Source organism: Panthera leo, chromosome A3 (assembly GCF_018350215.1).
Source record: "Panthera leo isolate Ple1 chromosome A3, P.leo_Ple1_pat1.1, whole genome shotgun sequence".
In the NCBI taxonomy this organism is placed as follows: domain Eukaryota; kingdom Metazoa; phylum Chordata; class Mammalia; order Carnivora; family Felidae; genus Panthera; species Panthera leo.
The window spans coordinates 27,403,557-27,428,446 of NC_056681.1; the positions used below are offsets into that span (position 1 = coordinate 27,403,557).

The following is a 24,890-nucleotide window of genomic DNA, read 5'->3' on the forward strand; positions in this document are numbered from 1 at the left end:
ACAGTGTGGAGCCTGCTTGGGATCTTCTCTGGCTCTTTCTCTGCCCCTCCCTGGCTTGTGCTCTTTCTCTCTCAAAATAAATAAATAAATTTTAAAGAAGAAAGAAACTTAAACAGTTTTCATGCTGCAAATTGACTTAACATGACGTTATTACCTAATTGTTTAATTAGCATGGCCACCACTTCTAACTCCTCTGTATTCTTTGCAAACTACAACTTTCATATTCACAGCATTTGCCTTACTTCAAACATTGTGGTGCATATTTGTTAAAAAAAGATAAGGAAAGGGGCACCTGGGTGGCTCAGTTGGATGAGCATCCACCTTCGGCTCAGGTCATGATCTCACAGTTCATGGGTTCGAGCCCCGCGTCGGGCTCTGTGCTGAAAGCTCAGAGCTTGGATCCTGCTTCCGATTCTGTGTCTCCCTCTCTCTCTCTATCTGCCCCTCTCCCACTGGTACTCTGTCTCTCTCTGTCTCAAAAACAAATAAAAAACATTAAAAAGAAATTTTTTTAAAGATAAGGAAAAACATAAAACCCAACCTCATGGCTTATGGGTTATTTTGGTCTTGTAAGGATCTGTTTCTTTATATTTCAAATAATGACGTTAGAATAGAGTTGTATGTTGAAGTTCACGTATTAAATTGTTCTCAAAATCGGGGCACCTGGTTGTGTCCGACTCTTGGTTTCAGCTCAGGTCATGATCTCACGGTCTGTGGGTTCAAGCCCCACATCGGGCTCCACGCTGACAGCGCAAAGCCTGCTTGGGATTCTCTCTTCCCTCTCTCTGCCCTTCTCCTGCTCTCTCTCTCTCTCAAAATAAACTTTAAAAAAAGTTTTAATAAATAAAAAATAAATTATTCTCAAAATCGTGTATATGTAGATTACATCTGTGAGTTTTAAAGAAATATAATCACCCTTTCATATTAACTAGTTAACCTAGAATGTAAATTGGGTATGATTAAGCTACATTAATTTCTTTTTTGTTTATTTTTTATGTTTATTTATTTTTGAGAGAGAGACAGAGACACAGTGTATAGATGATGAGTGTCAGAGGAAATCTTTGCTACCAGAGCACCCCTCCTCATCCCCATCACCCCCCCACACATCCGCTATCTCAGCCCCCATCCCCCTCACCCCTCCACATCCCCTATCTCAGCTCCCATCCCCCACCCCTATCGGGGCAGATTATCTCCTCTTGCTCGTTGCCCTGCTCTCTCATCCAGGCGATCTAGGAGTCTGCAAGCCTACAACCAGTTAACTATTAACCAATCCTTGTCAAACGTAGACTAATCAGCAAAGGAATATGTAAAGAAAATCGGCTGCTGGTTCCATTAGGAACTGAATAGTCACTGTTTTCTGAGTCTAGCTCTCCCTCTGTCTCCCAGACCAAATCATCTTCTGACTCCTTCAATCAAACTACCTCCTCCCCCTGACCACAAGCTGGGTATACAAACTCACGCCTCACGTATTTTTTTTTTTTATTGAAATTGGCCTGGCCAAAGTGAATGGTGTAGCACGTGGCTCCAGCTGGACCAGTCAGAATTCTCTCCCGGGATATTTCCATTTGGAACCAGGATCTTGTCTCAGGACCTCACCCTGCAAAGGAATGAATCTGAGGCTGCTTTCGGCCACATTCTCTATCACACAGAGAATTCTGTCCGCAGAACAGGACAAGATGAACACCCAGAGAGAAGCATATGGATAGAGAAGCTTGATGACATTGGAATCACTGGACCAGGCTTGCTTGAAGCAGCCACATTTCTAGACACCTCAGAAATTTGGGTGGATAAATGTCTTTTTGTGCCTAAGTTGGTTTGAGTTGGTTTTCTATTACAAATTATCCCTGTCTCCATATTTAGTCAGAGAGGTTAATCTGTGGTGTTCACTGCATAACACACAAACTAATACATTCCACAAGGCTATGCCTGTTTCATATAAAGTTGGAACCTTCAATTCAATCACTAAGAAACTCCATGAGACAGACATTGCCGCCAGCGATTGGCTGAAATGCCTTGGTGATGGCACGCAGAGTTCAAACTGGGCTAACCAACAACCTAGGGTCAAATCTAGAAGACTGAGAGTCTGGATGTCTATGTCCCCTCAAAATTCACATGTCAGGAGAGCCTGGGTGACTCAGTTGGTTAAGCGGCCAACTTTGGTTCAAGTCACAATCTTGCGGTTTGTGGGTTCAAGCCCCGCATCAGGCTCTCTGTTGTCAGTGCAGAGCCTGCTTCAGATCCTCTGTTTTCCTCTCTCTCTTCCCTTCCCCCTGCCTCTCTCTCTCTCTCCCAACAATAAATAAACATTTTTAAAAAATTCACATGTAGGGGCGCCTGGGTGTCTCAGTCGGTTAAGCGGCCGACTTCGGCTCAGGTCATGATCTCGCAGTCCGTGAGTTCGAGCCCCGCGTCAGGCTCTGGGCTGATGGCTCAGAGCCTGGAGCCTGTTTCCGATTCTGTGTCTCCGTCTCCCTCTGCCCCTCCCCCGCTCATGCTCTGTCTCAAAAATAAATAAACGTTAAAAAAAAATTAAAAAAAAAAATTCACATGTTGAGGGGTGCCTGGCTGGCTCAGTCAGTGGAGCGTGCAACTCTTGATCTCAGGGTTGTGGGTTTGAGCCCCACGTTGGGTGTAGAGATTGCTTAAAAATGAAATCTTAAAAAAAAAAATTTGTATGTTGAAATCATACCCCCCAATGTGACTGTATTTGGAGAGACGGAGTATGGGCAAGGGAGAGGTAGAGAGAGAAAGAGACACAGGATCTGAAGTAGGCTTCAGGCTCTAAGCTGTTGGCACAGAGCCCGATGTGGGGCTTGAACTCAATTCCTGGTTTGTTAATTGGTCCTCCAGTGGAGTGTCTGACCTTCCAGTGATGGTCATCCACTGGCCATCCTCCAGATTCCAAAAGAAATCAGTACCTCCATCAACCATGAATCTCCTGAGCTGTGAAGAAAAATGCATGCTGAAGTGAGAATCTAAAAAATAAGTCCAGCCTCTCCGAGCGCTGCTCCATCACAAAACTTCCTCTCCTAGTCTAGGTTGCCCATCTGGACATGACCCCAGGAAGCTCAGTTAAAGTAAGAAAAACATCTGAGTAAGAAAAGGCAAAGCATGGCAGAGAGAGGATGACCCAAACCATGGAGTCCCTTGGGATCTAACTATCCATGAAGAGAAGAACAGGGCCCAAGAGTAATTTGTTATAATCAGAAATGCTTCTTTTTAGGGCAGCTCCATGGGCCTAAAGCCAAAACTGTTTCTCTGATGAAAGGCGCCAAAGGTGTCAATGGTCCTCCAAAATTAGCAGCCACCTGTAGCACCCTGCACTGTCCCCACGGGTCTAGCCAGTCTCCACTTGACTTTCGCACATAACAGCTTTTTGCAGTAAGTAGTAGTTTTCTTCTTTTCAGATGAGCCCTCTAAGTAAACTCCTGTTCTTCTTTTTTTTTTTAATGTGTTATTTATTTATTTTGAGACAGAGAGAGCAGGGGAGGGGCAGAGAGAAACTATCCCAAGTAGGTTCTGCGCTGACAGCACAGAGCCCAACACAGGGCCCTATCCCAAGAAACGTGAGATCATGACCTGAACAGAAACAGAGTCGGACACTTAACCTGACTAAGCCACCCAGGTGCCCCAGTAAACTCCTGTTCTGGGAAGGGGAGCAGCTTTGACTTTGTCCAGCTTCATTTTGTTTTAATCTGGGAAGAGGGAAAGTAATCTGTTGAGTGGTTCTTCAAGGACTTCCTCTGAGTTCCGAAAGGGCTGCCTGTGGCAGAGACAGGTTTGTGGTACAGATCAGTGGTCCGTGTCATCATCAACTTTGGGATTTCTCAACCTGGAGTGATAACCCATCAGCCTCTCCCTCTCTAGATAACTATATATATGCCCACATGGGTGATTTTTAATGATCAGAGAAAGGCCGAAGAAGAAAGGACAGGGCAAGACACATCTTAGGGGAAGAATTACATTAGGAATGATTTTGTAGGGGAAGGGAAGGGGGACATGTACACTGTGTGGTTTTAGATTGTTGACCAAGGGATCTTTATTAGACTAAGGGGGTCACATTCTATTCCTACGGTGCTAAGAGTGTCTTGATGACTGCATTTTATATGTTTTGAATTCACCAAATGAAAGCCTTGCCACTTTGTTCTTTTTTCAGAATTGTTAATTTTTTTTTTTGTCTTGTTACGTAAGTGATAAGATCAGCTTGTCTGTTTCTGAAGAAAGAGAAATCCTGCTCAAGTTTTGATAGGGATTATGTTGACTCTATAGTCACCAAAGTATATAAGGAAACGCTCAGATTCACTGGTAATTGGAGAAAAGCAAATCAAACCAATAATGGCATTGGTAAAATTAGAAAACTGGATAATGGCACATGTTAGAGAAGATGTAGAAACATAGGAACCCTCAAATACTACTTGAAGAAGTATGGACAGTTCATCTTTCTGAGAACAATCTAGTACTTCATTAAGTTCGTTATACACTTATCTTATGACTCAAGAATTCTACTCCTCATTATATCCCAAAAATATTCTTGCCCAAGTCCTAAGAGGACATGTACTATGTAATTAGTTAGTTGCAGCATTATTGGTATTAGCAATACCAATACCAATCTAAGGCAATCTGGACAGCCATTCTGGAGTCATGGATCAATAAAATTATATGAATACATACTTTAGAATATAACATGTAAGATGGGAGCAACAGATTCGGTATACACATAGCTATGTACGTAGACATTAACTACTATAGCCCTGAGTGGTGAAAAAAAAAAGGAACAGACATATAATACCATTTACGTAAACTTAAAATATATGCAGAAAACAATACAATTAAAAGAACACGTACACCTGTCAGAACGGCTGAAAGGAACAACTCAGGAAACAACAAATGTTGGTGAGAATGCAGAGAAAGGGTACACTTTTGCACTGTCGTGGGAAATACAAACTGGTGCAGCCACTCTGGAAAACAGGCTGGAGATTTCTCAAAAAATTAAAAATAGAACTACTTTACGACCCAGCAATTGCACTACTAGGTATTTATCCAAAGGATACAAAAAGGTGGATTCGAAGGGGCACATGCACCCTGATGTTTATAGCAGCACTATCAACAATAGCCAAATTATGGAAAGAGCCCAAATGTCCATCAACTGATGAATGGATAAAGAACACATGAATGGTTGGGGTGCCTGGGTGGCTCAGTCGGTTGAGCGTCCGACTTCAGCTCAGGTCACGATCTCGCGGTCCATGAGTTCGAGCCCCGTGTCGGGCGCTGGGCTGATGGCTCGGAGCCTGGAGCCTGCTTCCGATTCTGTGTCTCCCTCTCTCTCTGCCCCTCCCCCGTTCATGCTCTGTCTCTCTGTCTCAAAAATAAATAAACGTAAAAAAAAAAATTAAAAAAAAAAAAAGAACACATGAATGGATATGGTACAAACACATATACATGCACACATACACATAACACACACACACACACACACACGGAATATTACTCAGCCGTCAAAAAGAATGAAATCTTGCCATTTGCAACAATGTGGATGGAGCTAGAGTGTATTATGCTAAGTGAAATAAGTCAATCAGAGAAAGACAAACACCATATGATTTCACTCATATGTGAAATTTAAGAAACAAGACAGATGAACATAGGGGAAGGAAAGGAAAAAGAAAATAAAATAAAAACAGAGGAGGCAAACCAAAAGAGACTCTTAAATATAGAGAACAGACTGATGGTTGCTGGAGAGGAGGTGGGGGGAAGGGCTAAATGGGTGACGGGCATTAAGGAGGGCACTTGTTGTGATGAGCACTGGGTGTTATATGCAAGTTACGAATCACTAAATTCTACTCCTGAAATCAATATTATGATATGTGTTAACTAACTTGAATTTTAAATTTAAAAAATAAAAAAAAAGATTACTACTGCATGATCTCACTTATATATGGAATCTAAAAAAGTCGAACTCAGAGAAGCACTAAGTACCATGGAGGCTGCCAGCTGCTGCATGGGGGAAATGGGGAGAGGATAGTCAAACTTTCCCTTGTACAATTAATAAATTTGGGAAAGCTGGGGCGCCTGGGTGGCTCCATCGGTGGGGCATCCGACTTCGGCTCAGGTCATGATCTCACGGTCCGTGAGTTTGAGCCCCGCGTCGGGCTCTGTGCTGACAGCTCAGAGCCTGGAGCCTGTTTCAGATTCTGTGTCTCCCTCTCTCTCTGCCCCTCCCCCACTCACGCTCCGTCTCTATCAAAAGATGAATAAACGTTAAAAAAAAGGTTTTTTAATAAAAATAAAAAATAAATTTGGGAAAGCTAATGTATAGCATGGTGATTTTAGTTACTAATACTGTACCGTGTACTTGAAATGTGCAGAGAGGAGATCTTAAGTGTTCTCACCACAAACAAAAAAACAGTATCTATAGGAAGTGACGGATGTTTTAACTGGCTTGATCGTGGTAACTTCACAACATACGTGTATATCAAACCCTCGTGTTGTCCACCTTAGATATGTACAATTTTTACTTGCCAATTGTACCTCAATAAAACTGAAAGAAAAAGAACATGTAAAAGATATTCATTAAATTCATTAGAGCCAAGGGGAGGGGAAAGATAATAGGGTATACAGTTAACAAGAAATGAATGGGTAAAGTAAGAGATGAGCCTTGCCCAGACCAATGAGTCTGTGTCACGGAGGGGTGCTGAATTCAATAGCTGAGATCGAAAACAATGGTGGGGATGAAAGGAGTAGACAGCAAGTGATAGAGCCGCTCGCACTGAAACCTAGACCAGCTGGGAAGATTTTGCCCACTCCTGGCCCCGGGAAAATCCAGAAGGCACAAGCCAGAGAACGTTCTCAATATGCTGCGAAAATTCAGAGGCCCGTTATTTTCAGGGAGGTTTTCCTACACTTCCTGGCCGCATGTAGCAGGCAACTAAGCTACCAACTACTTTGTCTTCGCCAGGTCTGATGAGGACACTGCAGACCTGCGCTGATATTCTGATAAAATTATCAGGCTTCCTGAGGATCTAAGGAAAAGAAGGTAAGACAAGATGCAGAGAGCGTACTATACGGTCTCTGCTGGGTGAAAACAAGCTGGCTTCAGAATTACATGACAAATCACCATTAATACTGTCAGTCGCTTCCCCTCTTGAGTGAGTCTGGGCCAAGAAAGAAAACAGAACTCACCGTGCTTCCTACCGTCTGTCCTCCATCCTGAATTTCAGCTTTGAGCACAATCCCGGAAACAAACGCATGACCATGGTGAAAGTACCTCTGGATGCTAATGTCTACAGATTCTACACATATATGACAAAGAAGCCCTTATAACTCCGGATTCCACATATCCAGGGTTTATCGCTGATGCATTCTAACTCTTGCAGAATCTGAGAATTAAAAAGGGATCTGGTGAACAAGATCAATAAATGGAAGCTCAATTCAAAGGCAACCCAGTGAATTAATAAGTGCTCTATTATAATACCGCAGGGAACTAAGGGAAGGATAGCAACCAGGAAGAAGATCTATAGAAAAGCAATACTAATAATGAGAGTATTTAAGAGTTAACGGAAATTTTTAAAGTGCCAAGTACAGTACTGAGAACTTTGAGAATCTTACACACATTTTTGTAAATAATGCAACTGAGGTTTTAGTAAAACTGCTGAAGGTCACAGATAAGTAGTAGAACCAGGACTTGAATTCATGCCTGTCTAACAACAGAGCCCCTGCACTTAGTTGCCACACAACCCCAACTCCCAGTGACAACAGTTTTGGAGCATGAGCCCAGTGCCAGTTATATACTAAGGTACCTACATGGACCACCTCACCTTGGACTTTTAGCAACAGCTTAGAAAAAGCTATAAAGGACTTGATCGTGACATCTGCTAGTCACCCATTATAAAGAGGAAGAGGAGCAAATATGCCTATCCTAAAGGATTTAATAAACCCAAAGAACTTGGACAACTCCTACATTTGCCAAATTTAAGACCTGGTGAGTTCGCACTTGGATTATTGCCTTTCCTTCTGGCTAACACACTGTAAAAGGAATTTAGGAAAAATGGCATTAGAGCACAGAAGAGGAACCATGACAATGAAAGTACTTAAAATTGTTATTAAGAAACACAAGGGGCGTCTGGGTGGCTCAGTCGGTTGAGCATCCGACTTCAGCTCACATCATGATCTCGCGGTTCGTAGGTTCGAGCCCCAAGTCAGGCTCTGTGCTGACAGCTCAGAGCCGGGAGCCTCCTTCGGATTCTGTGTGTGTGTCTCTCTCTGCCCCTCCCCCACTCACACTCTCTCTGTCTCTGTCTCTCTCAAAAATTAAAAACACATTAAAAATTTCAAAAAGGAGAAGAAGAAGAAGAAGAGGAAGAAGAGACACAATAGGGTATCCAGGTGGCTCGGTCGGTTAGGCATCTGACTCTTAGTTTCAGCGCTGGTCATGATCTCACAGTTTGTGAGTTCGAGCCCCACATCAGGCTCCACACTAGCAATGGGATTCTCTCTCTCCCTCTCTCTGCCCCTCCCTTGTGCTCTCTCTCTGTCTCCCTTTCTCTCAAAATAAATAAATAAACTTTAAAAAAAAGAGAGAGATGGGAAGAAAGGGGTTAACAGCAGTCCTACAATCAATCTTCTCCCTTTATCAGGGATGCTCCTGGAAAGACAGAAAGAAAAATAATAATGTTGACTCTATCAGATCCCCTTCTAAACATGCAAGCAGACCCGGAGAACTCACCAATACCATTCACTAGCAGCAGTCTTTAGCTAACAGAATAATCTGCTCTGAATATATCTAGAATTGTTTCTAGTAAACAAACCTGGAATCTATAATTTATAAAGACATGGCTCCTTAAAAAATGTCATGCATGTATAACGTTATGTAATTTTCAGAGACTAAAATGGAAATGTTTCTTAAGGAAACATCCCCCTTTGTGTGATACGCTCACATGCATCACTTAGACATCACTCAGAAATCTCCTGCATTAAACCCAATCCACAGCTCATTCTAATGAGGCACATGGGAGCTGGGAAGTGACATGAACACCTGAGACTTTTGCATGTTTTCCCTGTGCTTCATAATTACCTGTATCCTTGAAATTGTTACTAAAGCTTAACACAGGAAAGATCTTGGATTCCAGTGAACCTGATTTGATTCCAATCAATCTTTTGTGTTAATCAGGAAAGAAAGCAAATATTGCTGTATAAGTATATTCATCTCAAAATTTTTCAAAAAACCCACTCTGGAAAACAGTATGGAGGTTCCTCAAAAAAACTAAAAATAGAAATACATACATTCCAGCAATTCCACCTCTGGGTATTTACCCAAAGAAAACACAAGCACTAGTTCAAAAAGACATATGTACCCCTATGTTTACTATAGCAATATTTACAATAGCCAAAATATGGAAGCAACCTGTGTTCATCAACAGATGAATGGATAAAGGAGATGTGATAGATTAGATATAGAGATAGAGATAGATAGAGATAGAGATACACACACACACACACACACACACACACACACACACACACACAATGGAATATTACTCAGCCATAAAAAAGAATGAATCTTGCCATTTGCAACAACGTGGATGGACTTAGAGGGTATAATACTAAGTGAAATGAGACAGAGAAAAACAAATACCATATGATTTCTCTTACATGTGGAGTGTAAAAAGCAAGAGAAACAAACAACAATAGTAGAAACAATCATAAATATAGAGAAACATAAAATTATGAAAAATAAAATCACAAATAATCCTTCCCAAAGATAAAGACCCTTAAAATTAGAGGTACATATCCTTCCAGATTATATTTTTTTATATTTTATGCATATATATGTATATGTATAAATACATATAACAAAGACTAGCTCATACTATCCCATAACTTTCCTTTCTCACTTAATTTTCACTCATTTTTCAAAGAGATCACACCAGCTTTTAATCTTGTAGGTCCTCGATTAACACTGTTTAAAGCTGCATGGAATTCTAATGTGTTATGTACCATAAATCAGCAAATTCTCTATTGATGGACATTTACATTTTCACATCCTTATTACGAGCAATGCTAAGAAGGAAATACAGTACTTAGACATCTTTGTGAACTTATCCATTTACTCTATGCGTGTTAATTCTGGGTCAAAGAGTAGCATAGTTTCGTTCTGTTTAACTTTGCTTTAGACATTGAATATATATTGCAAATTGCTCTCCAAAATATACTGCATTGATTTAAACTCACAGGAACAGTACTCAGTTGTCCCTGTGTTGCCTCACCCTTACCAACAGTAGCTAGAAAGTGTATTTTCAAAGACTGGATGCTAGTCTTCCAGATATTCTGTGAGAACTCCGCAAATGTATGCAGTAGCCAATGAGACAGTCTGGCCAAATCCTTTGGCCCTAACGGCGGAGATTTCTGCTTTATTTTACTTTATTATTTGCTCACTGCTCAACTTTTGATCTCATTTGAAGTCGTATAAAGATTAGAGCTCCAGGCAAGTGACATAGGTAGTTCTGTCCATCCACCCCACTGCACTGTCCCCAAACATGTCCCTATCCTTCAGGCATGAAGTTCTTGCCTCTGGCTTTTGCTGCTCCCTTGTTCCTGGCTTCAATGACTGTAAGTAACCTGGAATTCTCCATATTGAGGAGAGAGTGATGGAAGGGAAGGGAGATGAAAACAAAAGCATTAGATACATTTATTTTTAAAAGGAAAGAAAAAATTTAAGTGCACATCTATTTAGAGGAGCAGGAAGAAATGAATCAGAGAGAACAGATTTAAAAAAAATAAAGCTAGACTTCTCTGAATATACCCTATTTGGAAGATCTGACTTTGGAATCATTTAAATATTTGACCTAATATAAGAATATCAAAATTTTTAAAGCAATCCCTAAAAATTAAAAGCAAAAGAAATCAAATTAAACCGTGTGTAGAACTGGTAGCATGACCACAAATAGAAGAACTATTTAAAGTGCTGGGAGGGGCTCCTGGCTGCTCAGTCAGTAGAGCATGCGACTCTTGGTCTCGGGGTTGTGAGTTCGAGTCCCATGTTGGGGGGGTAAAGGTTACTTTAAAATAAAATCTTTTTAAAAAATGTGATGGGAAATAATCATTCCCGTTTTGTTTGTAAAAGGAGAAATGGGAAAAATAAGATACAAGTTCATCAAAAGGGTACTGTTTTCAGCTAAACCACTGTACATCCATATGCGTAAAGTGATGTAAAATTAGAAAGAATCCTGAGGATCCACATTTTTAGATGTGAAAAGAGCTCTTGGGCATATTAAATTGTCGCGAGGAAGCTAAGGACCCATAAGCATAGGATGATACAATTATTTTGTATAATTTGCTCAATTTCATTGAGTAAATTTGGCTTTTTGTTCTTTTGGCATACAGTTCTTTGAATTTTGACATGGTTGTTTTTCATGCCTCAAGTTCATTAACAAACATACCGGGTATGTTGAATTCGAGTTTGAAAAGAGATTGCACCTTTTAAAATGTTCCTTTTCACATCTGCTTAATGGATTACTTAAAACATTCTTATTTCTCAAGCAGTTGGTGTCTTACTATAAACAAAGGTGCAGTGAATCCAGATCCAAAGTACACAGTCATCATATTTAGTAACCACCACTTGTTTTCCACTGAAAATGGCAAATTCTCCCCTGGACCCTCCTCAGAGTGGCTCCTACAGACCACAAGAGGTTGTGAACCTCCAGATGCTCTGTGCCAACACAGTGCGGTTGGAAGCTGTGCAAAAGGCACGACAGACACCCAAGACGAAAGATACCGTAGCACCACACCAAGTCCCCGCCTTATTCCCCGATGTTGAATTTGGACACGTTTAGATTCGTGCAACCACCGCCACAAACAGAACATACAATAATAGCTTCATCACCTAAAAATACCTCTTTCTATTCAAACTCTTATCCCACCACAACCCCCGGCAACCATTGATCTATTTTCCATCACTGTGGTTTTGCTGTTTCCTAGGATACCCGCTGAATGAAATGTTCTGTGCCTGGCTTCTCTCACTCAGCTTGTCTTTCAGGTCTATCCAATTTTCCATGTGCATCAATGACTCATTCCTCTTTCCTGCCGAATAGTATTATATTCTAGAGATCTAGTGCAGATTTTTTTTTTCTCCTTTCCCTCATTGAGATCATTTGGGTTTTTCCAGTTTAGGGCTGTCACAAATAAAGTTGCTATAAACATTTGTTTATAGGTTTTTTGGGTGGTCCTAGGTTTTCATTTCACTAGGGCAAATACCCACGTGTAGGACTGCTAGGTCCAATGGGAAGTTGATGTTTAACTTTAAAAGAAACTGACAAACCATTTCCCAGAGTAACTGGGCCATTTTGCATTCCCACCAGCAATTCAAGAGATAACAATTTTTTCCACATCCTTGCCAGCAATTGTTGTTGTTGGGATTTTTATTTTAGCAATTCTTATTAACATTGTTTTAAAATGTTTTGAATGTTTTAAAAATTCACAGCTGGGGTGCCTGGATGGCTCAGTCGGTTAACTATCCAACTTCAGCTCAGGTCAGGATCTCGCCATCTGTGAGTTCAAGCCCCACGTCGGGCTCTGTGCTGACAGCTCAGAGCCTGAAGCCTGCTTCAAATTCTGTGTCTCTGTCTCTCTCTCTCTCCCTGCCCCATCACTGCTCACACTCTGTCTCGCTCTCTCTCTCAAAAATAAACATCAGAAAAAAAATTTTTTTAATTCATAGGATTGGGATGCCTGGATGTCTCAGTCAGTTAAGCATCCAACTTCATTCAGCTCAAGTCATGATCTCACATTCATGAGTTCAAGCCCCACATCGGACTCCACACTGTCAGCTTCTCTCTCTCTTCATTATTCTCTGCCCCTCCCCCTCTCATGATCTCTCTCTCTCTCTCTCTCTCTCTCTCAAAATAAAAAAATCATAGGATTAAAAGAAAAGATATTATATATTATTTATGTAATTAACACAAAACACAAATACATAAAAGGAAGATAAAAATAAGCATCCAATTCAAGAACCTATAGGAAAAACATCAAAATTAACTTTTTGGAACTGAAAGAAAGGCATATACATACTGAAAATAGTTTGCTACACACCCAAATCCTCCCTTAAAGCCAAAAGCAAGCAGGATAGTGTAAGGGCAAACACAAATGAAAAAGATGAGCCTTGCCTCACTCGCCTCCGATGGCCTGCCTTGGTGCCCGCACGCCCTGCCACTGCCCTGCAAAAATGTTTCAGTTACCTGCAGTCTTTTGCCAAAGTAGGCGAGGGTCCAGGGCACTGGCTCCTCATCTCACTCGGGCCTCCAAAGATACAAAATTTGGTGCAGATACGTGAGCCTTAATGCTCCAAGGTATAGACCTTTTAGCGGATGTTGTAGCCGTAAACACAAATGAAAAAGATGAGCCTTGCCTCACTCGCCTCCGATGGCCTGCCTTGGTGCCCGCACGCCCTGCCACTGCCCTGCAAAAATGTTTCAGTTACCTGCAGTCTTTTGCCAAAGTAGGCGAGGGTCCAGGGCACTGGCTCCTCATCTCACTCGGGCCTCCAAAGATACAAAATTTGGTGCAGATACGTGAGCCTTAATGCTCCAAGGTATAGACCTTTTAGCGGATGTTGTAGCCGTTACTATGGGGCCAAAGGAAAGAACAGCGATTATTGAACACAGTTGGGGAAGTCCCAAAGTAACAAAAGATGGCAGGACCGTTGCAAGGTCCATGCCACTTAAAAGATAAGTATCAAAATATTGGCCCTAAACTTGCTCAAGATGTTGCCAATAACATAGATGAAGAGGCTGGCGACGGCACCACTACTGCTGTGTCCTGGCACGCTCTATTGCCAAGGAAGGCTTCGAGAAGGTTAGCAAAGGTGCTAAGCCAGTGGACGCCAGGAGCGGTGTGATGCTAGCTGTTGATGCTGTAAGCGCTGAACTTAAGAAGCAGTCTAAACCTGTGACAGCCCCAGAAGAAATTGCTCACATGGCTAGATTTCTGCAAGTGGAGACCAAGAAGTTGGCAACATCATTTCCGATGCAATGAAAAAGGCTGGAAGAGAGGGCGTCATCACAGTAAAGGTTGGAAAAACAAGAAACGATGAATTAGAAATTATTGAAGGCATAAAGGTTGATCGAGGTTATATTTCTCTGTACTTCATTAACACAGCAAAAGATCAGAAATGTGAGGGGCGCCTGGGTGGCTCAGTCGGTTGGGCGTCCGGCTTCGGCTCAGGTCATCTCACGGTCTGTGGGTTCGAGCCCTGCGTCAGGCTCTGTGCTGACAGCTCGGAGCCTAGAGCCTGCTTCGGATTCTGTGTCTCCCTCTCTCTCTGCTCCACCCCCACTCATGCTCTGTCTCTCTCTGTCTCAAAAATAAAAATAAACAGGGGCGCCTGGGTGGCTCAGTCAGTTAAGCGCCCGACTTCGACTCAGGTCACGATCTCACAGTCCGTGAGTTCGAGCCCCGTGTCGGGCTCTGTGCTGACAGCTCGGAGCCTGGAGCCTGCTTCCGATTCTGTGTCTCCCTCTCTCTCTGCCCCTCCCCCGTTCATGCTCTGTCTCTCTCTGTCTCAAAAATAAATAAACATTAAAAAAATTTTTTTTTAAATAAAAAATAAAAAATAAAAATAAGCATTAAAAAAAATAAAAATAAAAAAAGAAATGTGAATTCCAAGATGACTATGTTCTACTGAGTGAAAAGAAAATGTCTAAAACAGAAAAACAAGAAAATTTCTAGTGTCCAGTGCGTTGTACCTGCTCTTGAAATGCCAATGCTCACTGCAAGTCCCTGTTCATAACTGCTGAAGATGTTCACGGAGAAGCTTTGAGTACACTTGTTTTGAATAGGTTAAAAGTGGGTCTTCAGGTGGTAAGCAGCCAAAGCTCTAGGTTTTGGTGACAACAGAAAAAAAAATTGTTTAAAGACATGGCTATTGCTACTGGTAGTGCAGTGTTTGGGGAAGAAAGATTGACTCTAAATCTTGAAGGTGTTCAGCTTCATGACTTAGGAAAAGTTGGAGAGGTCAATATGACCAAAGATGATTCCATGCTCTTAAAAGGAAAAGGTGACAAGGCTCAAATTGAAAAACGTATCCAAAAAAATCACTTGAACACAACAGTTAGATATCACAACTAGTGAATATGAAAAAGAAAAGCTGAATGAACATCTGGCAAAACTCTCAGAGTAGCTGTGCCGAAGGCTGGGACAAATGATGTTGAAGTGAGTGAAAAGAAAGACAGAGTTACAGATGCCCTCAATGCTCCACGAGCTGCTACTGAAGATTCTCTGGGAAGGGGCTGTGCCCTGCTTTGGTGCATTCCAGCCTTGGATCCAATAACTCCAGCTAACGAAGATCTTCAAAATTCCTGTGATGACCATGGCTAAGAATGCAGGTGTTGAAGGATCCTTGATAGTTGAGAAACGTATGCAAAGTCCCTTAGAAGTTGGTTATGACGCTATGCTTTGGAGATTTTTTGAATGATGGTGGGAAAAGGAGTCACTGATCCAACTAAGGGTGTAAGACCTACTTTACTGGATACTGCTAGAATTGCCTTTCTGTTAACTATAGCAGAAGTCGTAGTCACCGGAATTCCTAAAGAAGAAAAGGACCCAGGAATGGGTGGAATGGGTAGACTGGGAGGGGGTATGGAAGGTAGAATGTTCTAATTCCTAGAACAGTGCTTTACCATTATTAATGAACTGTGAGAGGAAACTCAAGGCAGGGCCCTTCAACAATAACTTCAGAGAATTCCACTGGAGGAAATGACTGAAGCAAAGTCTGGCTGGTGTTTAAGAAAATCATTATAACCATCAGTTACTGGTTTCGGTTGACAACAAATTCTGATTTACTGCTGTCATTGTCCATGCTCACAAAGAATTTATTTTGTACTTTTGAATAAAAAGAGGCATTTTTACTACTATTATGTTAAAATCGGGATTTTCATACTTGCCATCACCAGATGAAAAGTTAAGAAGCAGTCTTTCTGTGGAGAACAAGAATAATTGTGTACAAAGTAGAGAAACAGCCAACTATGTGGCGACTTTTGTGTAATGGAAATTTGTTTAAAGTTAAAATAAAAAAAGAAAGAGCCTTATTTCTCCCTGTTAGAGACTTATCACCCCTCCCCTCCCTTTTCTTAGAGCATTTACTTTAGAAAACTTGTAAGTTCCTTCTCTTTCTTTAAAACATTTATTATTATTTTTTTAGTGTAAATAGACTTCTTGACCACTTTACAACCCAGGAATGTCTTTCTCAAAGACCTGGGCGCCACCTCTCTGAAATGTAGTCACAGTTTTTGTGGGTAGGTAGGAGCCTAACTTCAGCAGGTTCCTCAGGCTCCTCGCTCTAAGTTTCAAAACTACCACCTGCCACAAGGATATGAGAATTTTGTTTTTCCTTTGGGTGAAACCAATCAGCAAACACAGAGAAGCCACTCCACGTATCAAGTGAATCTAGGATCAGCAATGTGTGACAAATGGTACTTTCTGGTCCTCTTCAGGGCTAGGGAGTGTTTGTCTTGAGAACATGTCTGTAATGAGTTGTATCTTCTTAGCTATAGAAATGGGTAAGATTTTGGTCTTTGCAATCTCTTGGCAGATTGTCTACGGTATGCATCACGTCCTGGTTTAATGCTTATTTAGTGACAAAACGGTTTTCTTTCTCTTCTACGTCTGTGGGGAGGTTTTATGGGTTGAGAAGAGATTTTATTTTTAATTACATTCCCCCCAACAATAGCAAATACATACATACATGTGCATGCACGCACACACACACACGCACACACAGAGATGACATCGTCAGCAAAACTAAGTGAAAAAAAAAAGAGTAGAAAGAAATGGAAGTGAAGAAACAAACAAAAAAATGAAAGTGGGCTACACGCACAACAATAAAAGCACCAACATGTGCCCCGACATAGAGAAAATCCCGCCTTGGATGTAAGATTAACCCAGTTGTTCTCAAATGTGGTCTCTGAAAAGGGAGCCCTTGTGCATCGTTGGTGGGAACGTAAACTGGTGCAGCCACTATGGAAAACCATATGGAGGTGTTTCAAAAAATTACAGATAGAACTACCATTGATTCAGCAATCCCACTTCTGGGTATTTATTTGAAGGAAACAAAAACACCAACTGGAAAAGGTATTTGCACCTCCCAGTTCACTGCAGGGTTATTTACAATAGCCAAGATAGGGGAACCAACCTAAGTGTCCATCGATGGATGGATAGATGTGGTTTATATATACAATGGAATCTTATTCAGCCATAAAAAGAATGAAATCTTGCCACTTGCAACAGCATGGGTTGAGGGCATTATGCTAAGTCAGAAAGAGAAAGACAAATGTTGTATGATCTTATTTATACGTGGAATAAACCAAACAAAAACCAAGCTCACAGACAGAGAACAGACTGATGGTTGCCAGAGGTGGGAGTGGGCAAAGGTGGGCAGTTTGCCAGAGGGCAAAACGGATGAAGGGGACCAAATGGTACAAACTTCCAGCTCTAAAATAAATAAGGCATGGAGATGTACTGTACAACATGGAAACTATATTTAATAATACTGTATTGCAGGGGCACCTGGGTGGCTCAGTCGGTTGAGCATCCGACTTTGGCTCAGGTCATGATCTCGCGGTCTGTGAGTTCAAGCCCCGCATGGGGCTCTGTGCTGACAGCTCAGAGCCTGGTGCCTGCTTCGGATTCTGTGTGTGTGTCTCTCTCTCTGCCCCTCCCCACTCATGCTCTGTCTCTCTCTCTGTCAAAAATAAACATTAAAAAAAATTTTTTTTCATAAAAATAAATACTGTATTCCATATTTGAAAGTTGCTAAAAGAGCAAATCTGAAGTTCTCATTGTAAGAGAACAGAAACTCTGTAATTATGTGTGCTAATGGAATGAGCATTAAATCTAATTAGCATTAGAATTAAATCTAGGGGCGCCTGGGTGGCTCAGTCGGTTAAGCAGTTAAGCGTCCCACTTCAGCTCAGGTCACGATCTCACGGTCTGTGAGTCCGTGAGTTCGAGCCCCGCGTCGGGCTCTGGGCTGATGGCTCAGAGCCTGGAGCCTGCTTCCGATTCTGTGTCTACCTCTCTCTCTCTCCCTCCCCCGTTCATGCTCTGTCTCTGTCTCAAAAATAAATAAACGTTAAAAAAAAAAAAAATTAAAAAAAAAAGAATTAAATCTATAGGAATTCTAGACACATATAGAATCATTATATTCTATACCTGAAACTAATATAACATATTCAATTATACCTCAATTAAAAAAAAAAAAAAGTGTGGTCTCTGAACCAGCAGCAGCAACACCATGGGAAAGGCCAATCTTAGACCTACCTGAGACCCACTGAATCAGCAGCTCTGGGGGTAGAGGCTCAACAACATGTATTTTCATCAATCTTCTGCATGACTCAGATACATGCTATAGTTTGAAAACCACAGGACCAGGCAAATAGATCTGAGAACCATCTGTCAAATCTGGAGGGTTCCTACACATGGGTATATGTGGAGGTGGGTGGACAGGGAATTTCTACACTGAACTAGTCACTCAAGAGTCTCTGAAACACCAAATTTAAAAAACCCTTATAGGGATGCCTGGCTGGCTCAGTTGATAGAGCATGTGACTGTGAACTCAGGGTCATGAGTTCAAGCCCCACGTTGGGTGTGGAGCCTACTTAAAAATAAATAAATAAAATAATTTTATAATAAAATAAAAATTAAATTTAGTAATTTAATTTAGCAACACGGGGGTCAGCATTTGCTCCCAATACACACACACACACACACACACACACACACACACACACACAATGTCCATGAACTCTTGGCAGGGGCAGCTCAGAAGACAGTGACTATTTCCCTCCAGACTCCAAAGATAGGGTTATGGTTTCACCAGAGGAGAAGTGTCTCTCATTCCTGCCTTCACCCCAACTCTAGTCAAGGCAAGCACAGTCCAAAAGACTGGACCTCCTTCCCCCACCTAACTCCCACTCCTAGGGTGCAGGCTCTCCCCTAGGAGCACCAAGTCAAGAATACTTGGACTGTGATCACCCTCCCTCCTTATAGGCAGAGGTTCCAAGAAGGGCAAGCCAAGAAGACAGAGGTTACCATGACCCCAACACACGCTCCAGCTTATAGGGCAGTGGTGTCACTCTAGGAGAAGCCAGTTTGCTCCAGGTCTCAAGGGGACAGACAAGACAGGTGTACTGGTATGTCTGTAACACTTTGAGACAAACCCCCCCCTTCTTTCTGAATCAGAAATTTAGGCATCTTATATACAGTGCAGTGCTGGGTATGCTTTATGATCTAATACGAAATTTTCAAGGTGAATGAATTAAGCATCTATATTTATGGATAGGGCAGATAATATTCAGTCTGAATTCTGAAATACTGTATGTATTTTTTATGTTTTAAAAAGTCATTCACCAGGTAGTGTGTGTGTGTGTGTGTGTGTGGTTTTCTGATATTTAGGTTTCAGATATTTAATTAAATTTAGACTTTTGAGTGGTCTTTATAACAATAACGTTATACAGTATCCTTAGATGTCCTTCTCTTTTTACAGTAGTATCTACTGGTTTCCTTCTAGAACAATGATAGAATTAGCATATTTTTTATCTCTCCTCCCTTTCCAACACATCCAATATGAGTGAATACAATACTTTCTCAATGTTATCTCTACATTGCCAAATATGTCTACACCTTTATCACTTGATTCTTCAGCCTTGATTGATGTTCTTTGAGTTACACCTATTAAAGATGAGGCAATCAGCAAGTTAGTCCCTATCTCTTGGGATGCTCACCTATGAAATCCAGCCATCCTTCTGTAAGGAAGGCCACATGGGGAGGCCTAAATGAAGAGGTCCCTCACGCCCACTGAGTTTATATCTGATAGCACCACCCTGGCAGCCATATGAGTGAGCCATCTTGGAAGTAGATCCTCCAGCCCCAGCTAACGTGTCCCAGTTGACGCCATGTGGAACCGAGATGAGCCTCTCCTACTGAATCCTGCCCAAACTGCAGAGTCACGAGCTAAGTGAACGACTACTGCGGTTCTCGCCACTAAACCAGTTTGTTATATAGCAACAGATAACTAGAACAATAAGCAGCATTAGAATTCTTTCCTAAACCAGGTACTGAGGGTCCCCAGACCAAGCTGAGAGAAGTGGTTCTACAGTACTAAACGGCATGCCGAGGTCAACAATTCTACCGATTCCTGACTGCAAGAAACTTCTTATTCTAACCCAGTCAGTCAGCTGGTATTAACTAATACAAAACATGACGTATTGGCCAATATAAAAATGCCACCCCTAGCTGGCCAACTGAGTCAAGAGAATACTATTGGTTCTAAGATACCTCGGCCAGGGAACCCAGGCTGGTCAATCGTACATCTAAGGTAATCTCCTTGGTGATCTCTGTCTAGCATGACTAACAGGTTTCATACTGTTGTTTTCAGCTTAATTGTAAACCCTCCATGAATAAGGCAGCATCTAAGGGTTTAGAGGGCTGGATCTCTTACTCTGCCCAAGACAGTCACTCCCTCATCACTCCAGAGGGTAGCTGTGGAAGCATCATGGTGAGCCCCAGAAATTTTGGAATGGTTGCTCACTCCTCTAGGGTACAGGTCATATATCCATAGGTCAAACAAGGAAAGTCATTTTTGCAAATTGGAAGAACATCCCAGAAGGGATATGGTGACCAGTCTAGGAAATGTCCCATTTAGTCATAAGGGTCAATCAGTTAATGGCTGTTATTTCTATTGGTGGGCATAAACATGGGCCTATTGCATTACTCCCCCCACCCCTGCCAAAAAAAAAAAAAAAAAAAAGATAAATAAATAAAAACTGGTAAGTGACCTAATCAACAAAATAAAAGGTAAATGATTATGGACCTGAAGTAGCAGCAATATTAATGTTAGGGAAAGAGCACATTTCGCTACTTCCGGGTTCCAGTGGAGGAACTAACCTCACACATTCTCTTCAAAGCGGATGTGGCTGCCACAGAGCAGTGACGAAGAAATTCCCCAGAGGGAGCTGGCCAGAGCTGATCTGCAGAGGTAGCCACTGGGCAGAGAGGCAGTTGCCTGAGGACACAAGCCAGTGCTGCTACCGGAGTGGCCACCAGGGGGAAGGAGCATGGCCTGAGCAGGGCTGGAGCTGGACCGAGAGCCATGGGGCTCCTTGGCTGAATTTAAAAATGGAGAACTGGAACCCAGAATGAAATGAGCGGTTTGTGGTGTTCTTCCATCGGCCGGCCTAGGTCCGCTCTTTCACTTCCAACACCCTCTACTGTCAAAGCCTAACACAGGGCCAGCTGGCAAAAGAGGCATCTTTCCAGGGTTCAAATCCAGTATCGCAAAGCAAGACAAAGAAGGGTGGATATGGGGCTAAGAGAATAAACTGGTAATCAGCGCACCTACACGCGGAGGATAGCAGAACAGAAGGATCCAAGACTAACTTCATCCCACCACCAAGTCACCCCCTTCTTCTTGTTGATTAAATAATAGATACTTCTATGAGTTAAGCCACTGTTAGTTGAATTGCCCGTCTCTTGCGACGCCACGTATTTCTAATTGAAACGGGAAGAGTGCTGGCGTGTCTTTAGTGAGTCGCCCGCCTAGTAAATGAGTCTCTGCAATAGGTCTAATCACTGCATGGTGTCCAATTATACTGTCTTCAGTTGCATCCATGTTTCACCAACATTTAGAATGCTTTTGGTTTTCTGCTATTGCAAACAATGTTGAGATAGACCTCTTTGTGTATTTGTTCAATTATTTCCGTTAGACCAAAGTCCAGGAATAGAGTTACCGAGGCAAAATGCAGGCATTTTTCAAGACTCCTGGTGCATATTGCCAAATTGCTCTCTAAAAGCAAAACGGTACCAATCAACACGCCCAGCAGCGGTGCAAAAGAGCAGTCGTTTCTCCCACACCCTTGCCGACACTGGCTAGGAAGCATATTTTGAAAGATGGTGCTGTGTTCTGCCTCTTCCCCTCCCAACAGCCTAGAATACAAGCGCTCAATAAATCAATCACAGCTACAGACTGGTAGCCGTTATGATCTAATCTGACTGTTCTGGGTGGCAATGAACTCTTCCTCTGGTTCACTGCCCAGTATCCTGGCATCATGTGGCTCCTATAAAGGCAGTAGCTCCAAGCACATCACACAGAGGGGCCGGACTCCATTAAACCGCCACCTTGCTTCCCAAGCCATCCCTTCGGCCATGAAGCTCCTGTTCCTGGTCTTTGCATCCCTTGGATTAATGGTGACTCCAGGTAAACTGGATGGAGGAGGAGGGCTGGGGGGCAGAAATGCTAGCAGATCTGGTTGCTCGGGTGACAGGCAAGCCAGGTGGAGGCCTGGAGGCAGGACTTACCCCCCTGAGTTCCAGCCTAAGGTAGGGATCGCTCAACATTCACCACTGGCCTCAATACCCCATACCCAGCCACTACCCTGTGTACGATCTTCTACAAAAACCAGTCCTCAAACTTTTTTCCTGTTTTAAAACAAAAGTCAGCCTCAACCTGGTCCAAAATACCTTTCTCTCACTTTATGTGAGCTCCCTATATCTAAGCTCCTAAGATGCTGAGAAGGCCACTCTCTCTGACACTTTCATCAGCCCCAGAGTTAGTGCTCAGAGGAGAGACTGGGCCTAGGAGCAAGGGTCCCATCCCCATGCCCAACAGAGTGCTGGCAGGCAGGGCGAAGAGACCTCCCAGAGGGCAAGTTCACACAGGATGGCAAACAAGGTGCTCCACTTGAACCCTGGGGTGAGGAGAGCAAGGAGAGCCAGGGAGAAAGAAATCAGACAGCCAGGCAATGGGTGCATAGAAACCCAGAACGGGGGGCGCCTGGGTGGCTCGGTCGGTTAAGCGTCCGACTTCAGCTCAGGTCATGATCTCGCGGTCTGTGAGTTCGAGCCCCGCGTCGGGCTCTGTGCTGACAGCTCAGAGCCTGGAGCCTGTTTCAGATTCTGTATCTCCCTCTCTCTGACCCTCCCCCATTCATGCTCTGTCTCTCTCTGTCTCAAAAATAAAGGTTAAAAAAAAAAAAATTTTTAGAAACCCAGAAGGGAACGGTGCTCAGAAGATGCCAGTGCTGAGGTGATGGCAGATGGAGCTAAGACACAGCCATCAGATTTATCCAGAAGGTGGCCCCTGGCATCTGGCAGTGTATGAATGCATAAAAACCCCATCAGTAGCAATCATTAATTTCCCTTTAAGGCGTTGGGGAACGATTTGACCTTTTTTTTCTTTGCCCTGGGTCGTCTGATACTTGGTTTCCTATTCCCTGAGAACAAATGAGGCAGAAAAGTGGGGGCCGGGGGGTAAGAAGAGCCCCAACTCTCCCTTTCAAGGGTTCAGGTTCCTCCCTGCCATGCAGACCCGGCTCCCCACACCCCGATTTCACCCACACATCCTGTGGCACCAACTACAGTGATGTCACAGGCCTTGACTAGTGCAAAGCCGCGGAGACTGGCGGAGAAAGAGCTCCTCGGGGTTCCCCAGAGGCCGTCAGTCCAGGCAAGTCCTGTCTCCTCTTGCCTGACTTCCCCCCTCTCATTTGCCTGCTGTCTCAAGTGGCCATCTCGGAATAAAAAGCCAAACGCTCCCCTACGGCCCCGATCCCTGGGCAGGCCCCGGGGCTGCCTCCACCCTGAACTTCTCCTCTGGTCCTCTCCTCCGCAGCCAGCGGGGGTGGGTCGAGCTGTGGGCGCAAGTTCCCAGGACACTGCAAGCTGCACGGCAGCTCCCTGGAGAGATCCGCCTTCATGTGCGACAGGAGCAAACGGCGCTGCACCAAAGACCACGGGAGGCCCATCGCGCCACCGCCTGTCCACAGATCGAAGCAGCTCTGCAGAACAGCTACGAAAAGCCAAACCGAGAAGCAACCGACGGCTACGACGCCACGACCACGATCTCCGATACCACAGCCGCGGTGCACAACGCGACACCATCTCCAAGTAGTCCCAGTACTGTTAGCCCCACCCCCACGAATGGTGGAGGCTCCCTCCTTCCGTGGCTCCGGTTTATGGCCCATCTCAAAGCTCCTGTCTTCTAGAACGCTCTGCCATCCACTTAATAAACCCTGGAGTCTGTATCTAGCCCACACGAAGGCCTCCCAGTTGGACCCCTCCACGGGGTATGTTGTCAGTCTGGGGGCTCTAAGACCTAATACCAAGACAGAGTTAGGCACGAAGAGATTTCACTGAGGGGGAAACACCTGTGGCAGGAGGAGGGGAGGAGCAGGAGGCAGGGGAGCCTTCAGACTGCAATGCGGGTCTGATACCTGTGAAAGGAGAGGGACGGGAGGACTGGAGAGGAGGAGCCTGAGATTACAGGTCTAGGGCTGATGGAAAGGCTCGGAGCCCCTCAGAGGAGCCCCACCCAGGGCAAGGAGCTCCAGGCTCGAGTATCCCATGGGGTATAGTCCAGGGCTGGGAGCAGCCCCTGGAGAACATGGCCTTGGGTAAATGCTACTGCAGATCTGGAAGTATGGCAACCGGAGGCTGTCCACCAGCTACATCCTCACAGCCGCTTCTCTTGAAGGGAGGTCTGAGCAGTGCACCTCCATGGCTGCCACAAAGCAGGAGGTGAGAGAGAAGAGGGCTGAAGGTGCACGGTTTGGCCAGCCATGTTGACTGACTGATGAGGTATTCATTTACTCGTTTGTGTAATAAAACGGACAAAATGCAGACATCCAACATTGGTAACGGTCTCAGAAAGCAAGGCCGCAATGGTGCTTGGGACGCAAATGTGCCCCCTCACAATATAGGAACTGGCAGAGCCCTGTTGGAAAGTCAAGTGGAGATAAGAACAAAGAAACAGAACTTCTGCGTGTTTAATCCAGTTAACGTTACTTCTAGGAATCTATCCATTTGTCAAGTTATTCAAAGGAAGGAAAAAAGCACGGAGCTGTTCAATGCAA

General features: G+C 43.4%; 1 protein-coding gene and 2 pseudogenes across 1 annotated transcript; 2 read left to right on the forward strand and 1 right to left on the reverse strand.

Annotated features, from left to right (window-relative positions):
* Positions 1-11,520: 11,520 nt before the first annotated feature.
* On the reverse strand, positions 11,521-12,046 carry LOC122215202 (annotated as a pseudogene).
* Positions 12,047-13,455: 1,409 nt separating this feature from the next.
* Positions 13,456-15,645, forward strand: LOC122214930 (annotated as a pseudogene).
* Positions 15,646-22,185: 6,540 nt separating this feature from the next.
* LOC122215203 (beta-defensin 132-like) lies at positions 22,186-24,603 on the forward strand. Its single transcript, XM_042930312.1, has 3 exons — positions 22,186-22,237; positions 23,651-23,934; positions 24,448-24,603. The coding sequence occupies exons 1-3, from the start codon at positions 22,186-22,188 to the stop codon at positions 24,601-24,603; spliced, it is 492 nt and encodes a 163-aa protein (XP_042786246.1).
* The last annotated feature ends 287 nt before the right edge of the window (positions 24,604-24,890 follow it).